We start from the raw sequence: 18,543 nt of genomic DNA on the forward strand, positions 1-18,543 counted from the left end.
AGGAGCCTCCAATCGAGGTTTATTTCGAACCTTTCGAAATACTACCTTTTCTCGGGTTGCGTAGATACCTTTTCAGCAAAAAAACAAACCGAAATATATTAGAAAAACAAAACAGCTTTTTTTGCCGGTGATATTTTGAATAACTTGCTTTATCGTACCTAAAATAACGATGGTAATTATAAAAATTGCACAATTTAATCTTCTCAACAAAATAGCCACTTAAAATACTTCGGGACTATTTCGACAAATAATGCACAGGAATACCAAGGCTAGGATAAAAAATATATATATATTTTCGACACCACTGAGAAACTGGGGAAGAAAAGCGAAACAATTGCATCAAATAGTTAATTTTAACATACAGCAGGTGAAAGAAATGTCAGTTTTTATTAGGCGGTCAGTGTTGTGGGCCCCCGCCCCTTCCTGCTTACAATCCCCATCGGTTAAGGGACCTTCTACTTATTGTCAAAAAAAAATAATCCAGTTATAAGCAGTCCCGGATGTGAGCTCCCCTCTAACTTTCCTTGTTTTGAATTCGTTTCATTATGATGTTTTAAAGCTTAATTACCAGTACATGAAAACCTTTCTCGACCAACATCTGCAGCTATAGCTCGTTTCGAAGCAGTTTTTTTATTCCGGTTATAGGCCCCCTCGGATATAAGCCCCTCCGTTTATAAGCCCGTCTACAAGCCCTTAGGAAGTTGAATAAACAAGGGGCTTGTAAGTGGCAGTTTACGGTACTTGATATAAATGACACGCTGTGTTCCACCAGGCGACCCTTCTTTGGAAGGATCCAAAGGCACATGGATGGCAACATAAGAAAGCTTACAGATGGGAACTAGTTTACTTACCATCTAAGAACATCATGAGGTAAGGACCCTTAAATGTATGTGGACATGGCTGTCGGTGCGGGATTTTTTAGCATGAGGTCGAACTCGTACCTAATCAATATGGAATAACGTTTTAAGCATGCGCAATCCAGATCCCAGTCTTAATATTAGTAAACACTCCACACTGGTGTTAATTAATTTATTCAGGTCTCAGTGAGTGCATCACAATGATAAGTTCTAAAACCCTAAAAAAACGCAAAAGTTATTCGACTGTTAAGTTAACAGTTATCACCCTTGCGTCATTGTTATGTTTCTGATTTTGGCTGATCAGATCTTTTACAGATCCTACGCATACCGGCAGCATTTTCGTTTGCGTTCCCTTGCATCCTTTGTATTTAGTACGGGGTCACGCGTTTAGAATGTGACATTGACTAATCCGCAAACATTTGAATTCGAGTTTCATCTGAGGTCATTACCTCGTGCATTATAGTAGACAATTGGCCCTCAAGCTGGTTGCTCTGTTTTTTGCTGCTACACCGTGCCGACGAGACCCAACCAGGTCGAAACAGCTGCCCACGGTTGCAATTCTTGGCTTTCGGTTTGGACTCTATCATGTCGTTGTCGCGTTAAGTCGTCTAGGAAGTAATCAGCCTTGCTTCATCGTCATATCTCAAGTGACAATTTTCCCCTAGTCTTTAACTCGCTACTTTGATAAAGGACTCGTGATTTATGTACGTTTTGATGTTTAAAATTGTGTCTATTTTCATTCCCAATTTAGGATAAAAATTTGGCGCAAGCACAACAAATTAATGATAGATAGTGGCGAAATAAAGGATCGCGATATTCGGGAAGGAAAGCTTGGTGTAATGAGCTTCTCTCAGGAGAAGTGCATGTGGTCAGCGATATCCACCCGATGTCTTGGTAAGTGTATGTTTTGTGCATTCCTTTGCACTGTTGCAGGAATAATTTTCGCCACGTTACAAAAACTCTTGTCCCAGTCTTAGTCCCAGTCGGTGTTTGATGGCAGTTAGTTACCAACAGTTCGTCAGTACGTGGACAGAGGCAAATCATTATTTTGAACTACTTAGCACTTGACGACTTACCCCCTACCCCCTCAATTGTCGAGCACTGTTCTCCGAAATCAAGCGGCCATAATGTAAGGTTTCTTGGGTTTCGATGGCACACGTAATGTTTGTATTATTCAACTAGCAATTTGTGAACGACATGCAGAAATAAAAGCTAAAGAAAGCCCAAGTAGTAAATCAAGAGTTTGTTCTTTTATTGCAGATCCCTTTGATTAAAGGCCGTCATTAAATTTTCGAGGAGAGTTCCTCTGTGCATATGTATCTAACAGTATATTATATTGACCGATAGAGTTGTTGTAACCTATTTCATATAACCCAACACGAATTTCTCTATCGTGTCATTGGTTGAAGTTGGTCATGTGGGCAGCTGTTCGCACTCGTATAGAAGCACGTGCATAGCATTTAGTTTTCACGTGCACTCGGCCAATCAGTGCATAGAAATTTCAATTTGTCATCAAGAAACGGGGCCTCTGGCTTGGTCCAATACCTTATTTTTCCTGGGTTCTCTATTCTCGTCCTTTTACAAGCCAATGAGGTTTGACGAAAATCGACGTTGGCCAGAGGGCCCAATTTTTGTTGCTGACCAAAAGCATCGAAACCTCTGGGGACAATAGCGACAATGAAGGTTTCCAGTTGAGAAATGACTCGGCAGTGAAAAAGCTTATCTTAATTAAGATGAGAGCTTATTTAACTTTTAATTTCAAGACAACAAAAGAATCGAATGTATGCATGTATAAATTACGTCACATATTTAACTCAGTACGTTCTCCATTTTTCAGTAAAACGTTTTGGATTTAGTAAAATCACCTCTAAAGCTGAAGATATTTTTAACACATTTGAGCACATCTTGCACTTATCTTTTATTTGATCATTTTACATGTAGCTACGATAATAATTAAAATGGATGGCAGAAAGCTGCTTAGAGTTGCCGCTCTTATTATACTATTGTTCACAAAAAGTCAGCAAGAAATATAATTTCAAGATTGGAAGATAGAGAGGTTTTCTTGCTAGCCCTTGAAACATTAAGGCTAACGGTTGTTCAAAAGTAATGGGCAAATATTTTCAAAATGTGCGCGTATGACAATAGACAATTTCGTATTTTCGGTATTGGACTGTAACTACCTTGCAGCTACCTTGCATAATTAAAAAGAGATTGATGTCATTTGCATTTGAAAAGACCCTCGGCGTTAGCCTTAGCTGCAAGCTACTTTCAGTCCAATTGTTGTGTAAGATAGAGCTTATGTAAGTTATAACTTCTTATAAGCTTATGTTTAGTTATAACTCATACGTATATCAACTTATATCAGTTGTAACAAAATAAAACTAGTTTATTCTACTATTTTCATTTCTTTCGTTTTTTTCTTTCTACTGGGATTGGATTTCTCCGGTTGGGCGGTCTTTGATACTGGCGAAAAGAACCTCATTACGTTACAACCCTCGGAGTGGTTTATAGTAGCTTTTCCTAGAGGGTCCCTACATTTGGCCAGCGATAACGCGAACCGAAAAGACCCTTATTACGTTACAACCCTCGGAGTGGTTTTTAGTAGCTTTTCCTAGAGCGTCGCTACATTTGGCCAGTGATAACGTGCATGAACCATATGCGGGCCAATCCATCTTGTTTTGAGACATAAAAAGGTTATCATAATGATTTGATTAGCGCCTGGGGCGCTAAATTACTTTGATTAGCTCAAGGAAGGACGCTTATTGGAGAAAGCCCCCTTTAGCGACGGCGGGCGTTGATCTCTTTTTGCACATGTGCGTGTGATACTGATACAAAAACGAAAAAACAACAGAGACTGTACTCTAACACAAGAACTGAAACAACAAGGGTTCTGATAGTCATAATGTTCAATATGACGTTCAGATGAGAAAGAACACCTCATAATTTATTCGTCTAATCAATCGATTCTGTGTCTGGGGGTACTCCACAAAGTTCTATACGGGGAGGCCCCACCCCTAGGTCCAAGCCCTTACCCTTTTGTATATCATTTTGACAGAAAAGGTACTCCTTCCGGGCGGAGCCTCCCTGTATAGACCATTATAGGGAGTGTCCCCCAGGGGATTCTACGTCACTTTCGCTTTAGGAGCGCTCTTTGTAAAGCGGGCGCTTATTGCTGCTTATTGAGATAGGGGCGCTCATTACAAACGGTCACTGAGTGGGAGGCGCTTATTACAAAGGGGAAGGAGGGCGCTATTAAAATAAAATCATTACGTTATGCTTGTTCGAAAGATTATATACTACATTGCAGGTGTTAATCGTGAGCAGACCAATATTTCCCTCAGGATTTCCTCATCTGTGCAAAAAGAACGTGCGCGGAAAAATTCGTTAATCACACGTTACGAACCGTACTTGTGAGGCTGTAGCGCCCAGTTCCCTAATCTCGGCCTTGCATGTTAGAAACCTTTAAGCTTTTAGTGCAAACAAGATAGGGTGATCAAGATTAACTTCTCTTCTCAGGATGGAAACAAAGGGCATATTCAAACCTATCCTCAAAAAAATATGTAACTACTTCGGGCCGGAATGCGATCTGAGGCTTCCAATGACGACTCGCTTTTGTCTGCGCACTTCAGTTACTATTTGAAGCCGTGTTTGATCGTGCCACTAACATATCAGATTCCGTGAATTTTCTTGACGGTCTGCGTGCAGACGTTTCCTGGCTCCTTCCTGACAGCACTCGAAGCCATTTCTTCGAATTCTCTCGTTTCACAGGAAGATGATTGGCCCCAAAATACCGACCTTGTGGTTTCGAAACCTTATCTGTAGCTCTACTTCGCACCAATGAGGCAAAATCTAGAATCCTATTTTTTCACGTGATAAATGTAGCTCAAAAATGTATCCGTTGGGAAGCGACCCACCTTATCTACAGAACTATCCGCCTGAGGGTCTCGGCCGGGCTTCAATTCCATCACGCATGAAAAATGCTGCGTAATGCTTTCGCATGACGGTTTCAGTCACGCGTGACAGGTTGAACTTCCGCCGAATACATTCAAGGGCTCTTAATATTTTAGGAGTGCTGTGTAGTGATAAGTCCTCTCATAAATTTCCTGTAAAAAGAACACAAACGACAGAACAAATAGTCTGGAACAAAATACACTTTATGCAAAGTAGTGATAACAACAACCCACATGCGTGCGATATTGGCTACAGTCGCCATTAGAATCAAGACCGATCATCAACAAAGTTTACACGAAATATTAATTAACTTTTAAAATAAATCAGGATAAGCTGGAGTCAAACTTCACAAAATTTATCATGGTTGTGTTTATCTCGATAGATAGTACTTTGACATAAGTATTTTGATATTTGTGAGCAATGATTTTCCTGTTGTATTTTCCTAGGTTGAAAAATAAACTATAAATATATGGTCGGCTTGAAACAGAAATTCGAAAGGACTCACACAGTTTTGGATGTTCATTTCCTTCATTGTTGTGTCATCGTTACATCATTAACTTTTTGTTCGCCGATATTTTGATAAATATTTACGTTTTCACGATAATTGCTTTGAGAAAAGCCGGTTACCGATAAATTGAAATCCGCTAGGAAAAGAGGAACGATCAAGTCGATCGAAGATGCCCTTATCAGATAAACAGACCAAAACTGCCTTAGCTATTTAGCTATTAGCAAATGACTAGTGGCATGCTAGGAAACGCAGAACTTGAGTATTATTGAAAACGAGAAATAAATAGATTAATCGCCATTGCGAAATTGCCACAAGAACCCATCGAAGAAAGTCCGGAAGAAGGCGTGACGTCACTGCATTGTCTTCGTCGATCTCTTGATCAATTCTTGTGGCAGCTGAAGCTCCTGGTTAATCGTTAATTTATTCCAAATAGTTCGCTCTTCAGTGAAAGTCGCTAGACAGTAGAAGAGCTTTATTTGTGGCTACAATCGGCGCCGGCTGTTCATAGTACGCACTGAGACATGGCAAACACCATGTTTAGCCACTCTAGAAAAGGGGACATCAAAGATTTTTATAACATTGCAGACGGAGAGCTCGGAAGGTCTGTATGCAGTTTTGTGTGTTTTACGGTTGTCTTCGCCGGGCTTTCTGTAATTTGCTTTGACAAGGTCTTCATCGCGTGCGGTATCGAACTTTGCAAACTTAGTCAGCATTGGCGTTGTCTAAGCGCGACTGATCGAGTGTTCGAATGTTCATTTCCATGTTGTTTCTTGTTCACAGGGGAGCCTCTTCGGTGGTGAAGATTGCCAAGCACAAAGGAACTAACAAAGATTATGCGATTAAGATGATAACTAAAACTGTAAGTGAAACGACAAGGTTTCCCTTTTCACCTTGCACATTTTAAGCAATGTTCATGAAGTATTTGTAGCGCTCAGTTATATGCTTCCTGGGTTGTGTTTTGGTTGCTAAACTGCATGTCTTTGAGAATTAGTTTAGCAAATTGCGGATTGGGGGAAGACGGTAGTCATGGCCGCTGTAGTTGCCATGTCATCGTGGTAAAAATAAACTTGACTTCGTTCGTCACTTAACTCTTACAACGCAAGTAACTAAGGCAGAACTACCGTATATAACATTTCAAGGTTTCAGCAAAGCCACCCGGGTGTTTATTAATAAAACGCAAGGATGATTAAATATTGCGCTCATGTAACTTTTTGGACAATCATGTTTTGCCGTCGACATGAATGAAACGAAAGCGCAGACTAAACACGTCAAGACAAGTCTTATTTAATTGTTGTACAAAAATTGAATCTGGCAAATTTCCCTTGTGTAACAAAAGGAACAATTAAAGCGCATGGTTTGGACATACAAATGCTGAATCGCACCAAGTCACACGCTTACTAAAACATGCTCGAACAGCGAACTCTCCCTGAAGTAACTTTTATTGCTGCAGTTAAGCCTATTACACCTTTAATTAAATGCATTAAGAATCTTAAGTGCGTTTGCTTCTGGAAAAGTGGAAACACCGACATTTGCTTATAATTTAGTCTCGACCTAAGTGACTTCGCGGGTGCAGTAAAATTGTCAATTTGCAAATGTTGTCACCCTCGCCATTCAGTGTTTTGAAGGACAACATAAACAATAGAGATGTCATGATGTTTATAACAATCAAAGCCGCAAGTCTTCTTGCTCAAATATCAGACCTTTTTTCAGACAACACAACCTATATCTACAAGAGAGCCCTTCTATATATCAAAGCTTTGGGAATGGCCAATATTGACTTGTAACATAGAAGGCAGGTATTTAATCTCCCGTCTCAAATAACGCGTTAAATATTTAATTCGAAGGCTTGGTGTTTGAAAATAAACTCGCCTTAGACGTGACATGTATGAAATATTCATAAAGAAAATTAATTAATTTGAAATATTCAGTAATTTGTTTTTTTCGAGACAGGCATCTTCTTTTCCTTTGTCAGTTGATGTGTACTTCTGTGTGATTCTTTTTAATGATATTTGTTTGCGGCTGAAAGTCATAAATGTACACAATACTCATGGGTATTATTTTCTCTTTTTTGGGTACGTACGTTTTCCAACACTTTTTTCTATTCAGTTCACTTGTGACCATATCGCCATACTTACAAAGTATAAGTGTTGGGATTATGATTCAATAAAAGTTTTTGAAAGTGTTAAAAACTTGGAAACAGTTTTGCGAATGCCACAAGTTCTTATGTCATATTTGAGGATATGCCCAATGTTGTTTGAATGCAACTGAAGAACCCAAGACAAAAAAAATACATGTTGACACTTTACTTATACAGAGCATAATATTTTGAATACCAAAGAGGATTATAGGTGAAATGGTATTCAGTGAACTGTTTAGAACAGCCAAATGATGTGAATTTTGCATTATGATTACACTGAGTTTTGAAGAGTCAACCCTTAAGTTTATAGAGACAAACTAGCAGGTGTCGTTTTTGTGTGGTTCCAGTAGAAGGGGGTAAATTTGAGAGAAAATGTAGAAACTCAAGGGATTGAACCAATGTTTGTGATTGTCTATAAAGCCGTTTACACAACTGTAAAGCAAGTTGGCATTATCTTCTCTTACTTATTAAGAAGGGGCTTAAAAATACAAAAATTGACCCATAGAAATTCCCAGACATATTAAACAACAATTTTTTTCCTCTGAATAAATGTTAGTTTTACGGTCAACATCTTTTGGTGATTCAAGTCATTAACCTTAAATAAACCTTAATTTCTATTGCATATAGCTGTCTAAGATGATTGTAAAACGTCCACTTTCAGGCATCGCCACTCGTCAGTTACAACTTACCGATAATTCTGAGTGACTATTTAATATTCCTAGTCCATCAGAGATTGTTGTGAGTAAATATAGCCGATAAATTTTGTAGTGATAACCTTTTTATCATACTTTGAGAGAAGCGCTGTGCAAGGTTAAGGGGTTAAAAATTAATAATGTTGTGAATTGCTTTTGGGGTAGCAGGAAATTTTTGCCTGGAATTCAGAGCAAACGGTCATAGATGGCCCATTTCATCTATGAGATGCACCTACATGTACAGGGATTGATAGTAGTTGTATTTATCATCTTGGACTTGATATTTGTTTTGACAAAGACATCTACCATGATTTCCTGCAGGCACTTCTCATACAGGGAATTGACCATTCAGAAGCCTTGAGCAAAATTATCAGGAAACTACGAATTAAATTATCTAGTAATTTAAGATTGCCAAAAAAGAATACTACTTACAAAATCTTTTGTCATTTTATTTTCCTTTTTATAGATTGACCATAAAATAATAACCACGGAGATAAGCATTCTTCTACAATTGAAGGCCCATCCCAATATTGTAAGTTCATCTTAAAATCCACTCAAACTTCCCATAAGCAGCCTGAAACAACACTTTAAACCCACTCAGTGACTGGTGATGGGTGCAGTTTTTAGAGTATAGAAAGACACAGCGGGGTGGGGGTGGGGGTGGGGTGAGGGTGAGGGTGGGGGTGAGGGTGAGGGTGGGGATGGGGATGGGGATGGAAGAGGATTAGTCTCCAGTAGTTCATAAGTGTCATCATTTTTCTTTGCACCAGTTGGGGAATGCAACATGGTATTAAAGCGATTGAGGCATAATGCTCAACTACATCTACACAAGAATTCTACAAATATGAAATGTTTAATACATATACCTGGTATATTTTTTCAAGAGCATGTCTGTAGTTCATGCAATTGCGATCATCTTGTGTGATCATCTGGGTGAGGGTAGTTCTGAAAAGAACTGTTGTTGGTGACTGATGTTTTGACATCGTCAACCGACAAACACTATTCACTTGTCTCTGAAGATGACTTCCGCTCAGGTTGTCAAAACGTCAGTCACTAACAACAGTTCTTTTCAGAATTACCCTCACCCGGACGATCACACAAGATGAACTACTGATATTCCTAGGTTCAAACCATTTACTATGTTAAGAGCATATATGGTAGTTCAAAGTGTTTTCAGCATATACATTTTCCAATAAAATGAGATTAAGAGTGTTGTTACCCTACTGTACACATTAACTTTACATTGTTAATGTCTTTGTATTGGAAATTTTTCACACTAAATCTAGTTGAACTATCAGAAAATATTTTCATAATAATGATAGTATCAAAAATATGAAAGTTTATTCTTGCAGTTCTTATGCTTTTTGGAGTGTTAAGGAAAATTACAATAATCTGCATGTATTAAAGAACTAATTAATCATGCTTATAACTTTATTGTTTACAGATAAGGTTGTATGAGATCTATGAGACATCATCACATATTTATATGGTGCTAGAGCTTGTTACAGGCGGTGAACTGTTTGAAAGGTCAGTGTTGTGCTAAAAAAAAGTTAAAATATGTCATGAAGTAGACAGTAAAATGTTAAAAAAGCCAAAATTTAACCCTCTACCACAGAAAATTGTTTTATAAATGTGTTCTTTAAATTGCTGTCACCTTGCTTGAGGTTCTAAAAAAATATGTGACCTTCATGTGGCCTGGAATATGACTCGCTCTCCCTTAAGTTTACAGATGATGGCTCATTACAGAAAGTATCTTAGGGTCCCTGCAGGAAGTGTCCCTAATCCCTTACAAGAAGTTTCCTGGTACCATATAAGAGGCGTCCCCAGTCCTTTACAGGAAATGTCTTGGTGCAAACAGGAAGTGGTTCCAACCCTTCACAGGAAGTGTCCCAGTACCATACAGGAAGTGTTTCCCACCTTGTTTTGGGGTACCATACAGGAAGTGTCCCAGTCCCCACTCAGAAGGTCTCCCAGCCTGACGTGTCACTTTCCCCTCAGGGTTTGCCTGACAAAAAAAAAAAAAGTTAAAGAAAGTTCCATATTCATACTAAGGATTTGTCATCAAATGATAGTTATCCAGCCTAACTAGGACTACTAATTTAGCCCATAATTTATACTGATATGCAGTTTAAGTTGTCACAGTTGTCACAGAATACCACTTTAATCTTGATTGAGTTTCCTGAGTATTGTACATGTCATATTTGCTGCAGAATTGTGGACAGAGGATATTACTCAGAAAGAGATGCAGCTGAAGCAATCCGACAAATATGTGATGCCCTAGCGGTGAGTTAAACAAATTAAAAAGTTACTGTTGCAGTGTCACTATTTTATTATTGATATCTCTCAGATAAAAAGTATGCCATGGTAGTTAAGTTTTTAGAGGTTGATTAACCCATTGACTCCCTTGCTGGCCATAACCGGCTGTGACGAGCCTTGACCTTTGTTCCACTTCTGACGTCATCACCTTTGATGAAAATTGGCATTATCTATGCTCAACTTCTCCAGGAGGAAAAGATCTTCCCATTGATACCCAGAGTGATCGGCTCAATGGAGCCTGAAATATGTACGAATCAAAATGCTCAAAAAGTTGAGTGAAAAACCCAGAGCAAAATTTCCTTCGACTACACGTGGCTACTCCGCGTTAAAAATTGCCCGTCTCAATGATGCTTTCTCAGAATTTTTTGAACTGGAAGCAAGCCCAGTAGAGGGTCAAGGACTGCAGCAAAAAGAAAAGAAAAGGGGAAAAAGGAAAGGCAAAAAAAAAATATTTTAAAAATTGAAAAGCCTAAAGACGTAGGTCACTTTCTTGTCGAAAAAATCAAATTCTCAAAATTTTGATTACTGCACATGCCTGAGCAAAAATATGGTAAAACGCGATGCTAATAGAAAGAGAGGCATACTGTCATTTTGCCAATGCCTTTCTGAGTAGATTGGAGCTAATTTGGCCCATATCCAGCCTGAAAATGTCCAAAATGTCCAAAAAATGCGTTTTTGACAAAAACCTCTGGGAGTCAATGGGTTAATAGTTCCACAGTCTGGCCATCTCATGCACTTGATTTGAAACATTCTGTTTTCTCCAGAATGAGAGATACAGTCGAACCTCCATTTGAAAACACCTCTCGTAAGCCACCACCTTTCCTCAGCATCCAGTTTTCTATAATACCAAAAGTTTCCAATTCAAATCGCTATATTTGGAACCTCTTGTGAGCGACCACCTCTGATATGCGACCGCAACCACTTTTAGAGCTAAAAGTTTGAATTTTTTTTTGGTTTTTAACCTCCCTTAGACCACTTAAATGTCTCAATGGGAAGTACTGGATAGTTTCTTGAAATTGACTTTTCATATGAATAATATGGTTAATATATGGGGTAAGTCTCTGCAGCTACCATATGCTGATGAGGAAAATTTTTGACCCAATATGGTCTAAGCTCTTGTAAGTGACAACCTCCCATAAGCGACCACCTTAATTACACACGCTCCTGTGATGCCATGTACATGTATTCACGTCCGAGAAAGCAAGACTAAATTAGAGCTCTTTTACCAGTTGTTTATTGACCTAGTTGGTCATGTTTTATTAGTCCTAAGGCATTAACAATGATGTTTGAACAGTGTTTGAAACTATAGCTTAAGATTTTAAAATGCCTTTCAACTGCTGAAGTTGTTTTCGTTTCTTCTTAGGGTTACTTGTGTCATTTTTGCACACATAGCTAATATTGACATCAGTGGCAGGCTATCATGGCATGCACTACTGACTATCAGAAAAACTGTAGTAAGCCACCTTTAAAAGCTCATTTCACTTCTTGGCCTGTAAATTGGCTTTAATTGATCCTCTTAAATTACAGCCCAAATTCAAAGCAATCACTGGAAAAATGCAGTCTTTATTGCAGCTAAACCTCAGAGTTATAAAAGGACTATTTGTTTTCCCTTCCACCTGGACATTTAGTTGTTTTTTTTTTTCTATTGTAAGCAATTTGACCATTGTTTGCACTTGTATTGTTTGATGTGCGTACATGCACTGACCAGTCCAGTGCTCATACTATTAGGGCCAGTTGACTGCTGTGTATTTTGATGCAAGTCTGGGGCAGATCTAGAGTGGGTCAGACCGAACCCCCTAAAATAAAAAAATGAGACAGTTATAACGGACACGCTGACTTGGCCTCACAATGCCAGAAATCCCATTTCCAAAGGCCTCAATTTAAAAAAATCGTGGGGGAGGATGCATCCAGAAAGGGGGAGCCACCTATGGCAGTCGGTATCTCAGACCCTCTATTCTAAAATCCTGTATCTACTCCAGCAAGTGGTGAGAGAAACAAATCATAAAGTTGGAAAACTTGGACATAATCAGTCAAGAGTTTGTGGCATAATGCATTTGACCCTAGCTTCATCTTTTGGGTGTGAAGATAAAGACACTGAAATTTAACCAAATAATGTGATGTACATTTTTTGTTTCAGTTTGTCCATAATCACCATCCAGTTATTATTCATCGAGACCTTAAGGTATTTTACAATCTGCAGTTGCTATTTGACTCTGTTATTCACAGTGTTAAGCACCATACCATATTGCCACTTGAGAAGTTTCTGATTAAGTTTTGACTCTTTTTTGATAACTTTTTGATGGCTTTCATCTGAACTTACCAATCAAAATATGGGAACTGTTGATGGCAGAGATGTTAAACTGTCAAATTCATCACTTGCTCTGGTGGGAGTTTTAAAAGTCTCCACCTGCAAATGTTTGAAACTGGCAACAAGTCATCACAGTTTGATCTGCCATTTGAAATGGCAGCTATCCAAAGTTGTCAAAAAGATGTCAAAACGTTTTCATAAAGTTAAATCAAAGTGTACCTACTCAATAAGGTGGCAACGTTAAGACGCGTAGTACTGTAACTGTTGTTAGTAATGTTATTAAATTGAAGTAATTATGCTGTTAAGCAACCTAATTGCCCAGTTCTCTATGAGGTGATGGCTTTTACAGCTAAGAATTAATATTAATTGGCTTTTTACAGCTAACTGTAAATTTGTTTTCCTTACACTTCACAGAAATTCTTCTTTAAACTTTTGAAAAGTTAAAAATTAAATTTCATTGTTTAGAAAAAGTTAAAAAGTTATTTCCATTACTGCAGCTTAAACTGTAAAACATATTTAGGATCATTCCGGGATGGAAAAAAGGTATTAAATTATAACAATTGTAGACTTACAGTACTAGCTTACAAGTAGCAAGACAAGGCACAAAAAAGTCCCTGACACTTTCATAGCTAACATAATTATTTTTACGGTAATGGTTAATTTTATTACTTTTAAATGGTTAATGGTTAAAATGTTCCATATCTTTATTTTATGCCTCAACTAAATTTTTGGCATGTTTTTTGGCCTGTGAGCATCATTGAGACCTTCTGTTTTGTATTATTTTTGCCTTTTTGCTTGCTCACATGTATTTGTTTCTCTTGGGTTTTGGTTTTTAGCCTGAAAATCTGTTGTATGCCAGTGAAGAAGAAGATGCACAGTTAAAAATTGCAGATTTTGGGCTATCAAAGATGCTTTATGGTGAACAAGGAAACACAAGTACAGTATGTGGAACACCTGGATACTGTGGTAAAGCCAGAACAGCTTGCTGTCACTTTTCTTTGATTTTTTATATAGAGTTGCCATCTGTTTTTTGGATCAACTCAAGAGGTGTTGCGTATCTGGAAGGGTGTTTATATGAGCAGCATACAAAAAGCCTTTCAGGAAATGTAACTTGATATGCATTAAAGGGATGGATACCTTACATCAAAAGGAAACTTAGTTAGACTTTAACTTTTAGACTCGATTTAATTATAAACTGTTCGTGGGAAAATAAATCTATTTAAAAAGAACTCTGATTAACTTGAAGTGGGATATTCTCTGAGGGTATTAGTAAGTTAATTAATGTGGAAAACATGGATGAAGGTGGGATTATGTCTGAAAGCTGATTAATTTTCACTTGTGACAGAGTCAGAATGGAGTCGTAGTGGGAGTGGAAAGAGAGCTTACGACCTCGTAAGCAGAGTCATAAGCTCAACGGAATTGGAGTCGGAAGGATCAGAATGTTTCCATTTCTTCTGATTCCATTTACCACTCAGTTGCTTGTGATCCAGTGAAAACTAGATTGTAAGAGTCAGAAGAAGTGGAAGAACAAACCAATCTCAAGGCCCAGAATCAAAAATTGTGATTGGTTTATTCTTCTTCTTCTGCTTCTGACTCAGACCATCTAGTTTTCACTAAATCATAAGTGACGGAGTCATGAGCGGAATGGATGTTTTGTCTGTGACTCTATCGGTTTGATTTTCACTAGATCGTATCACTCTATGCCTTTGATTACGACTCCGACTACGACTCTGTTGCTAGTGAAAACCAGCCTTCATAACTCTTCTTTTTGTTAGCGAACATTAATTGTTAAAACCAGGTGGGAGGGGAGAGCATAAAACCAGCATTTTACAGTGTAAACCTAGAATTTATTTAGGGTCAAGGGAGCTTTTTAGATGGGAGTATATTCTGTCATATTTGACTGCCCTTACTTCATCTCCACACAGTGAACTGTAAAAAGGCAAGTTGCAGAGAGGGAAGCTGCATGGCAACAGTTCACTGTGGGCCTTAGTTGCAGCTATTAAACAATTATTGGATGAGGTTTTTGTGATAACCCTTACTGAGACCATGATTATTCTTAAGTTATCACAAAAACCGAATCTAATAATAATATTGTTTTATTCTACATTGAACGAAAAAAAATGGAACTCATGTGTTTGCTTCTTCACTGACAGCATGCAACACAAACCACATGAGCCTGACATGATTACCCTTAGAAATCATGCTCCACGGTCATATATGACATCATTGCCAGTGACCTTGAGTGTCCTTGACATGATTATTGTATAATCTGCAGCTAGATGAGATCACAGGCACTGATTTCGAAAATTCACTGCATGCCTTGGCTAATCAGAATAGAGATAGTGAGTTCAATGTATAATAAACAAATTAACTCGTCTGCTTACACCCCTGTGCTTAGCTCTTGGTGCCTTTGGGGCTTGATGACCCCCCCTCGCCCCCCCCCCCCTCCTTCACCATCCCCATCTTACATCTCTGTGCATAAACTTATCCTGGGGGGGGGGGGGAGGGGAACTCCCATAAAAAAAGGACAGGGGTGCTTGCCATACCTTTCGGGGTTAAAAAAGTGGTTTTTATACTTCTTAGGGTGTCCGGCCTCATTATGTCCCCAGCGAGAGCTTTTGTGGCTCCTTTTAGGGTATTGAGCTGAAAAGAATATATCAGGATGACGTGTTGTTTTACAATTATTGGTAACTCTTAGGAGTGAAAAACATTTCAAGCCACGCCCACAAAACAGGATCTTGGGGCCTTTTAGGGGTTGCTTTCAAAATTTCTGATGAGCACCCCCGTGCTTTTTATATGGGAGGTCCCCGTCCCTGCAACTTAGACACTATTACAAAGTAATGTGGTGATCTAAATTATGATATTATCTGATTTTTCAATGATCCTCAGCTCCTGAAGTATTGTTGGGCAAACCCTACGACACAAAAATTGACATGTGGGCTGTTGGTGTTATTGCTTATATATTGTAAGTATAAACACAAATAAGGTTAGATTTTTGCATCATCAAAACCAAGGCCTAAATTTTTAAACAAAGAGGTGTTGGTTTCTAAAGAAACTGTTGGACTGCATCAGCGGGCGAGTAAAACACATAACCATTTATCAACTTGAAGTTCAAAAAGGTTTAATTGACGACATTGTACTGAGTTTGCGAAGGTGTCTCTTTAGCCTCAACCAATGGTCAAAGGGGACAAAGTGCTTTAACTTGAAGTTAGCTTCACAAACTAATTCCCGGGCTTGAAAAAAAATATATTGAATTTCCAGCCTGCTTTTCAGACAAGCAGCTCCTAAATTTTGCTTGCCCTAAGCAAATCATAGTTTGCTTTTATTATAATTTAGTTCCAGTTAATCAATCTCTGTGTGTTTTAAAAAAAATTGTTGTTCACTGTTTGTACTTATCTTCCCAGCCGTAACAAACCATGTAATCCTTTTAATATCAACCTGAAGTTTATAAGGGTAAATTAACTACCATGGCAAAATTATGAAGCTGACATTTCCAGCATGATCCTGTAACCATAAGGTTTATTACTTACATGTATATTACCTAACTATAGAGGTCTCTGTAGAATTCTGTGAGGCTGTCAAACTTGTCAACCTGTGACATGCAACAAGTGTGATTTGCTTTGACTTACTATATTTATTAATTAACATACAGGCTGTGTGGTTTTGAACCGTTTTATGATGAACGGGGTGATCAGGCCATGTTTCAAAGGATCTTAAGGTGCGACTATGAATTTGTCAGTCCGTGGTGGGATGAAGTATCAGAAAATGCTAAGGTTGGTAGTGGTTAATACTGAGTTTGTAAAATGTGTTTTAAGTAGATTGAGAGGCTTTGAAAGCACAGCTGCCTTAAAGAATGTTGGTTTGAGACAAGAAAAGATGGTCAGGACTAAATTGACTCTTTTTTTCATCAAGATTTCAAATACTTTATTGACTCATTTATTTTGATCATCTCTCTATTTTGCCTTGCTCTTCCCATTTATGATACACAGCTGTAACGTAAGGTTTAGCGGGATGCGGAATGAGGGTATAAATGAAGGCGGGATAAGGAATGACAGGACTTTTAATGGCGGGTAGCGGGATAAGAATATTTCGGCGGGAACTGGATTTGTTCATTTTGATAGACGGGATGCGAGATTGTAGTGTTGGATTTTCTCAAGATACAATTCAAGGCATTGAAACGTTAATAAAGTTTTAAAATTGACGACGGGATGTGGGATGAAAAACGGAAAATCACACGTTACAGAAGTTACGTGGAAGCAGGCGGGATCGAGATAAATGTTCTGGCTGGGGAGGGATGGCGGGATAGAGGCAAAAGTAGTGTGTTCGACCTTCACTTATCACTAGCCTCACTTTGCAAGAATAAAACAAAGTGTTGGAAACACATCACATTATATTACTCTGTGTTTACTAAGACGTGCATATTTTTCAAAAGCCCTTAAATTTTCATATATCTTAAGAAAATGTGACTTAGAGCCACGTTTTTACATGATTTTCGTCATCCGTCATCGAAGGCTGAGACGTGAAGCAGTAAAATTCCTCTGATTCTTACCTTTTTTATAGGATCTTGTGAGCAAGCTGATCGTTCTTGACCCTAAAAAGAGGTTAACAGCAAAGCAAGCTCTAGACCATCCTTTTGTACAGGTAAATGTGAAAAAGTTCGAATTCTGACATATAAACTTTTGTGTCTGTAGAGGACTGCAAGTACCTGTAAAGTCCCCATGGGAATAAGGAATTATGGTTAATTAGTCACCAATCTGCTCGCGTTCCCAAAAGCTAGTCTGAACTAAACTTCCCAAGGCTGGGGATATTCTAAACCTTGGAAGACGTATCCCCAAACTTCAAATCCAAGCTGGGGCAACCTTGATATATTGCCTGCTCCTCCAACTCTACTTTCACTGAAAGTTGCTTGCTTTGAGTGAGTTCGATTGTTCTCTCTTTTTGCAGGGTAAGGGTGCAAAACGCGACAAAAAGGACAAGAAGTTTTTCGACAAGTTGCACGAATTTAATGCCAGGCGAAAGTTCAAGGGGGGAATGATTGCAGTAACGGCCTCGACTGCATTTACTTTTAAGGCAAAGAAATAGGTTTGTTAGTGAACCATGCGGACTATCACACATGATCCTAGGTATGATAACTCTTGCTTCACAAGACGCGGTCAATTGATTTTTTTGACGATTGTTTGAGCTCCGATGTTCTTCGGACATTTATGAGTATTGTAAATGCAGACTTTTCTGCCTGCGTGGTTTCGTTTTTCACAACCTTTTTTAAAAATGTCTATATTTGTGTTGTTGTTTCCGATTATTTTTGGCATCATATAATTTAACTAAAGATCGAAAGAGAGTTCTTACGAACATTTGCTAGAATGACATTGCTAAGTCGACCGTCCGGGTATGGGTGGGGGTTGGGTGGGGTGGGGTGAGTGCTAATAATTTTAGTTAAATTATGGAAAGTTGTAATTAGTTACACAAAGTCTAGCAAGGTCTGTTAAAACGTTGATGTAGCTGAAAATGTAGGCATTTTAGGGTTTGATCTTATTTTTTGAATCTACACGATTCTTATGACCAGAACAGATATGCATGAGCCCTTTATTGTCGCGACAACATCTTCGTAGTCAAAAGGTGAACTGCAAAAAGAACTATACGAGTCTAAACACATTCTGAAAATTAGCTATTATTAGTCTTACTACAATAAAGCTCATCAGTTTTAGGAAGTGGTTTGGTCATTAATCTGTCTCACAACACTCTCGCATCCACTTTGATCCGTCATATGCATATCT

The 18,543-nt window shown here is 38.4% G+C and overlaps 2 protein-coding genes across 11 annotated transcripts in view; both read left to right on the forward strand.

The window, feature by feature from the left end:
- Window positions 1-5,124, forward strand: part of LOC145463694 (cartilage oligomeric matrix protein-like) — a 50,457-nt gene extending 45,333 nt beyond the window's left edge. For 8 of the 9 annotated variants that reach the window (XM_081447515.1, XM_081447519.1, XM_081447527.1 and 5 more), the window contains 2 exons: window positions 773-870; window positions 1,609-2,111. In XM_081447515.1, the coding sequence (XP_081303641.1) occupies window positions 773-870; window positions 1,609-1,834 (324 nt within the window). In that variant the 3' untranslated portion in view covers window positions 1,835-2,111. The other variant, XM_081447484.1, reaches the window with a different exon arrangement.
- Window positions 5,125-5,634: 510 nt separating this feature from the next.
- Window positions 5,635-18,473, forward strand: LOC145463851 (calcium/calmodulin-dependent protein kinase type IV-like). 2 transcript variants are annotated; one of them, XM_081447646.1, is made up of 11 exons: window positions 5,636-5,917; window positions 6,097-6,175; window positions 8,612-8,677; window positions 9,590-9,672; window positions 10,356-10,428; window positions 12,599-12,643; window positions 13,606-13,735; window positions 15,659-15,734; window positions 16,422-16,542; window positions 17,330-17,410; window positions 17,714-18,473. In XM_081447646.1, the coding sequence occupies exons 1-11, from the start codon at window positions 5,838-5,840 to the stop codon at window positions 17,849-17,851; spliced, it is 972 nt and encodes a 323-aa protein (XP_081303772.1). In that variant the 5' UTR covers window positions 5,636-5,837; the 3' UTR covers window positions 17,852-18,473. The 2 variants fall into 2 exon arrangements, with proteins under 2 accessions (XP_081303779.1, XP_081303772.1); XM_081447653.1 differs by lacking the exon at window positions 12,599-12,643 and having other exon boundaries at window positions 5,635-5,917.
- The last annotated feature ends 70 nt before the right edge of the window (window positions 18,474-18,543 follow it).

This window comes from Orbicella franksi, chromosome 1, assembly GCF_964199315.1.
Source record: "Orbicella franksi chromosome 1, jaOrbFran1.1, whole genome shotgun sequence".
Classification (NCBI taxonomy): domain Eukaryota; kingdom Metazoa; phylum Cnidaria; class Anthozoa; order Scleractinia; family Merulinidae; genus Orbicella; species Orbicella franksi.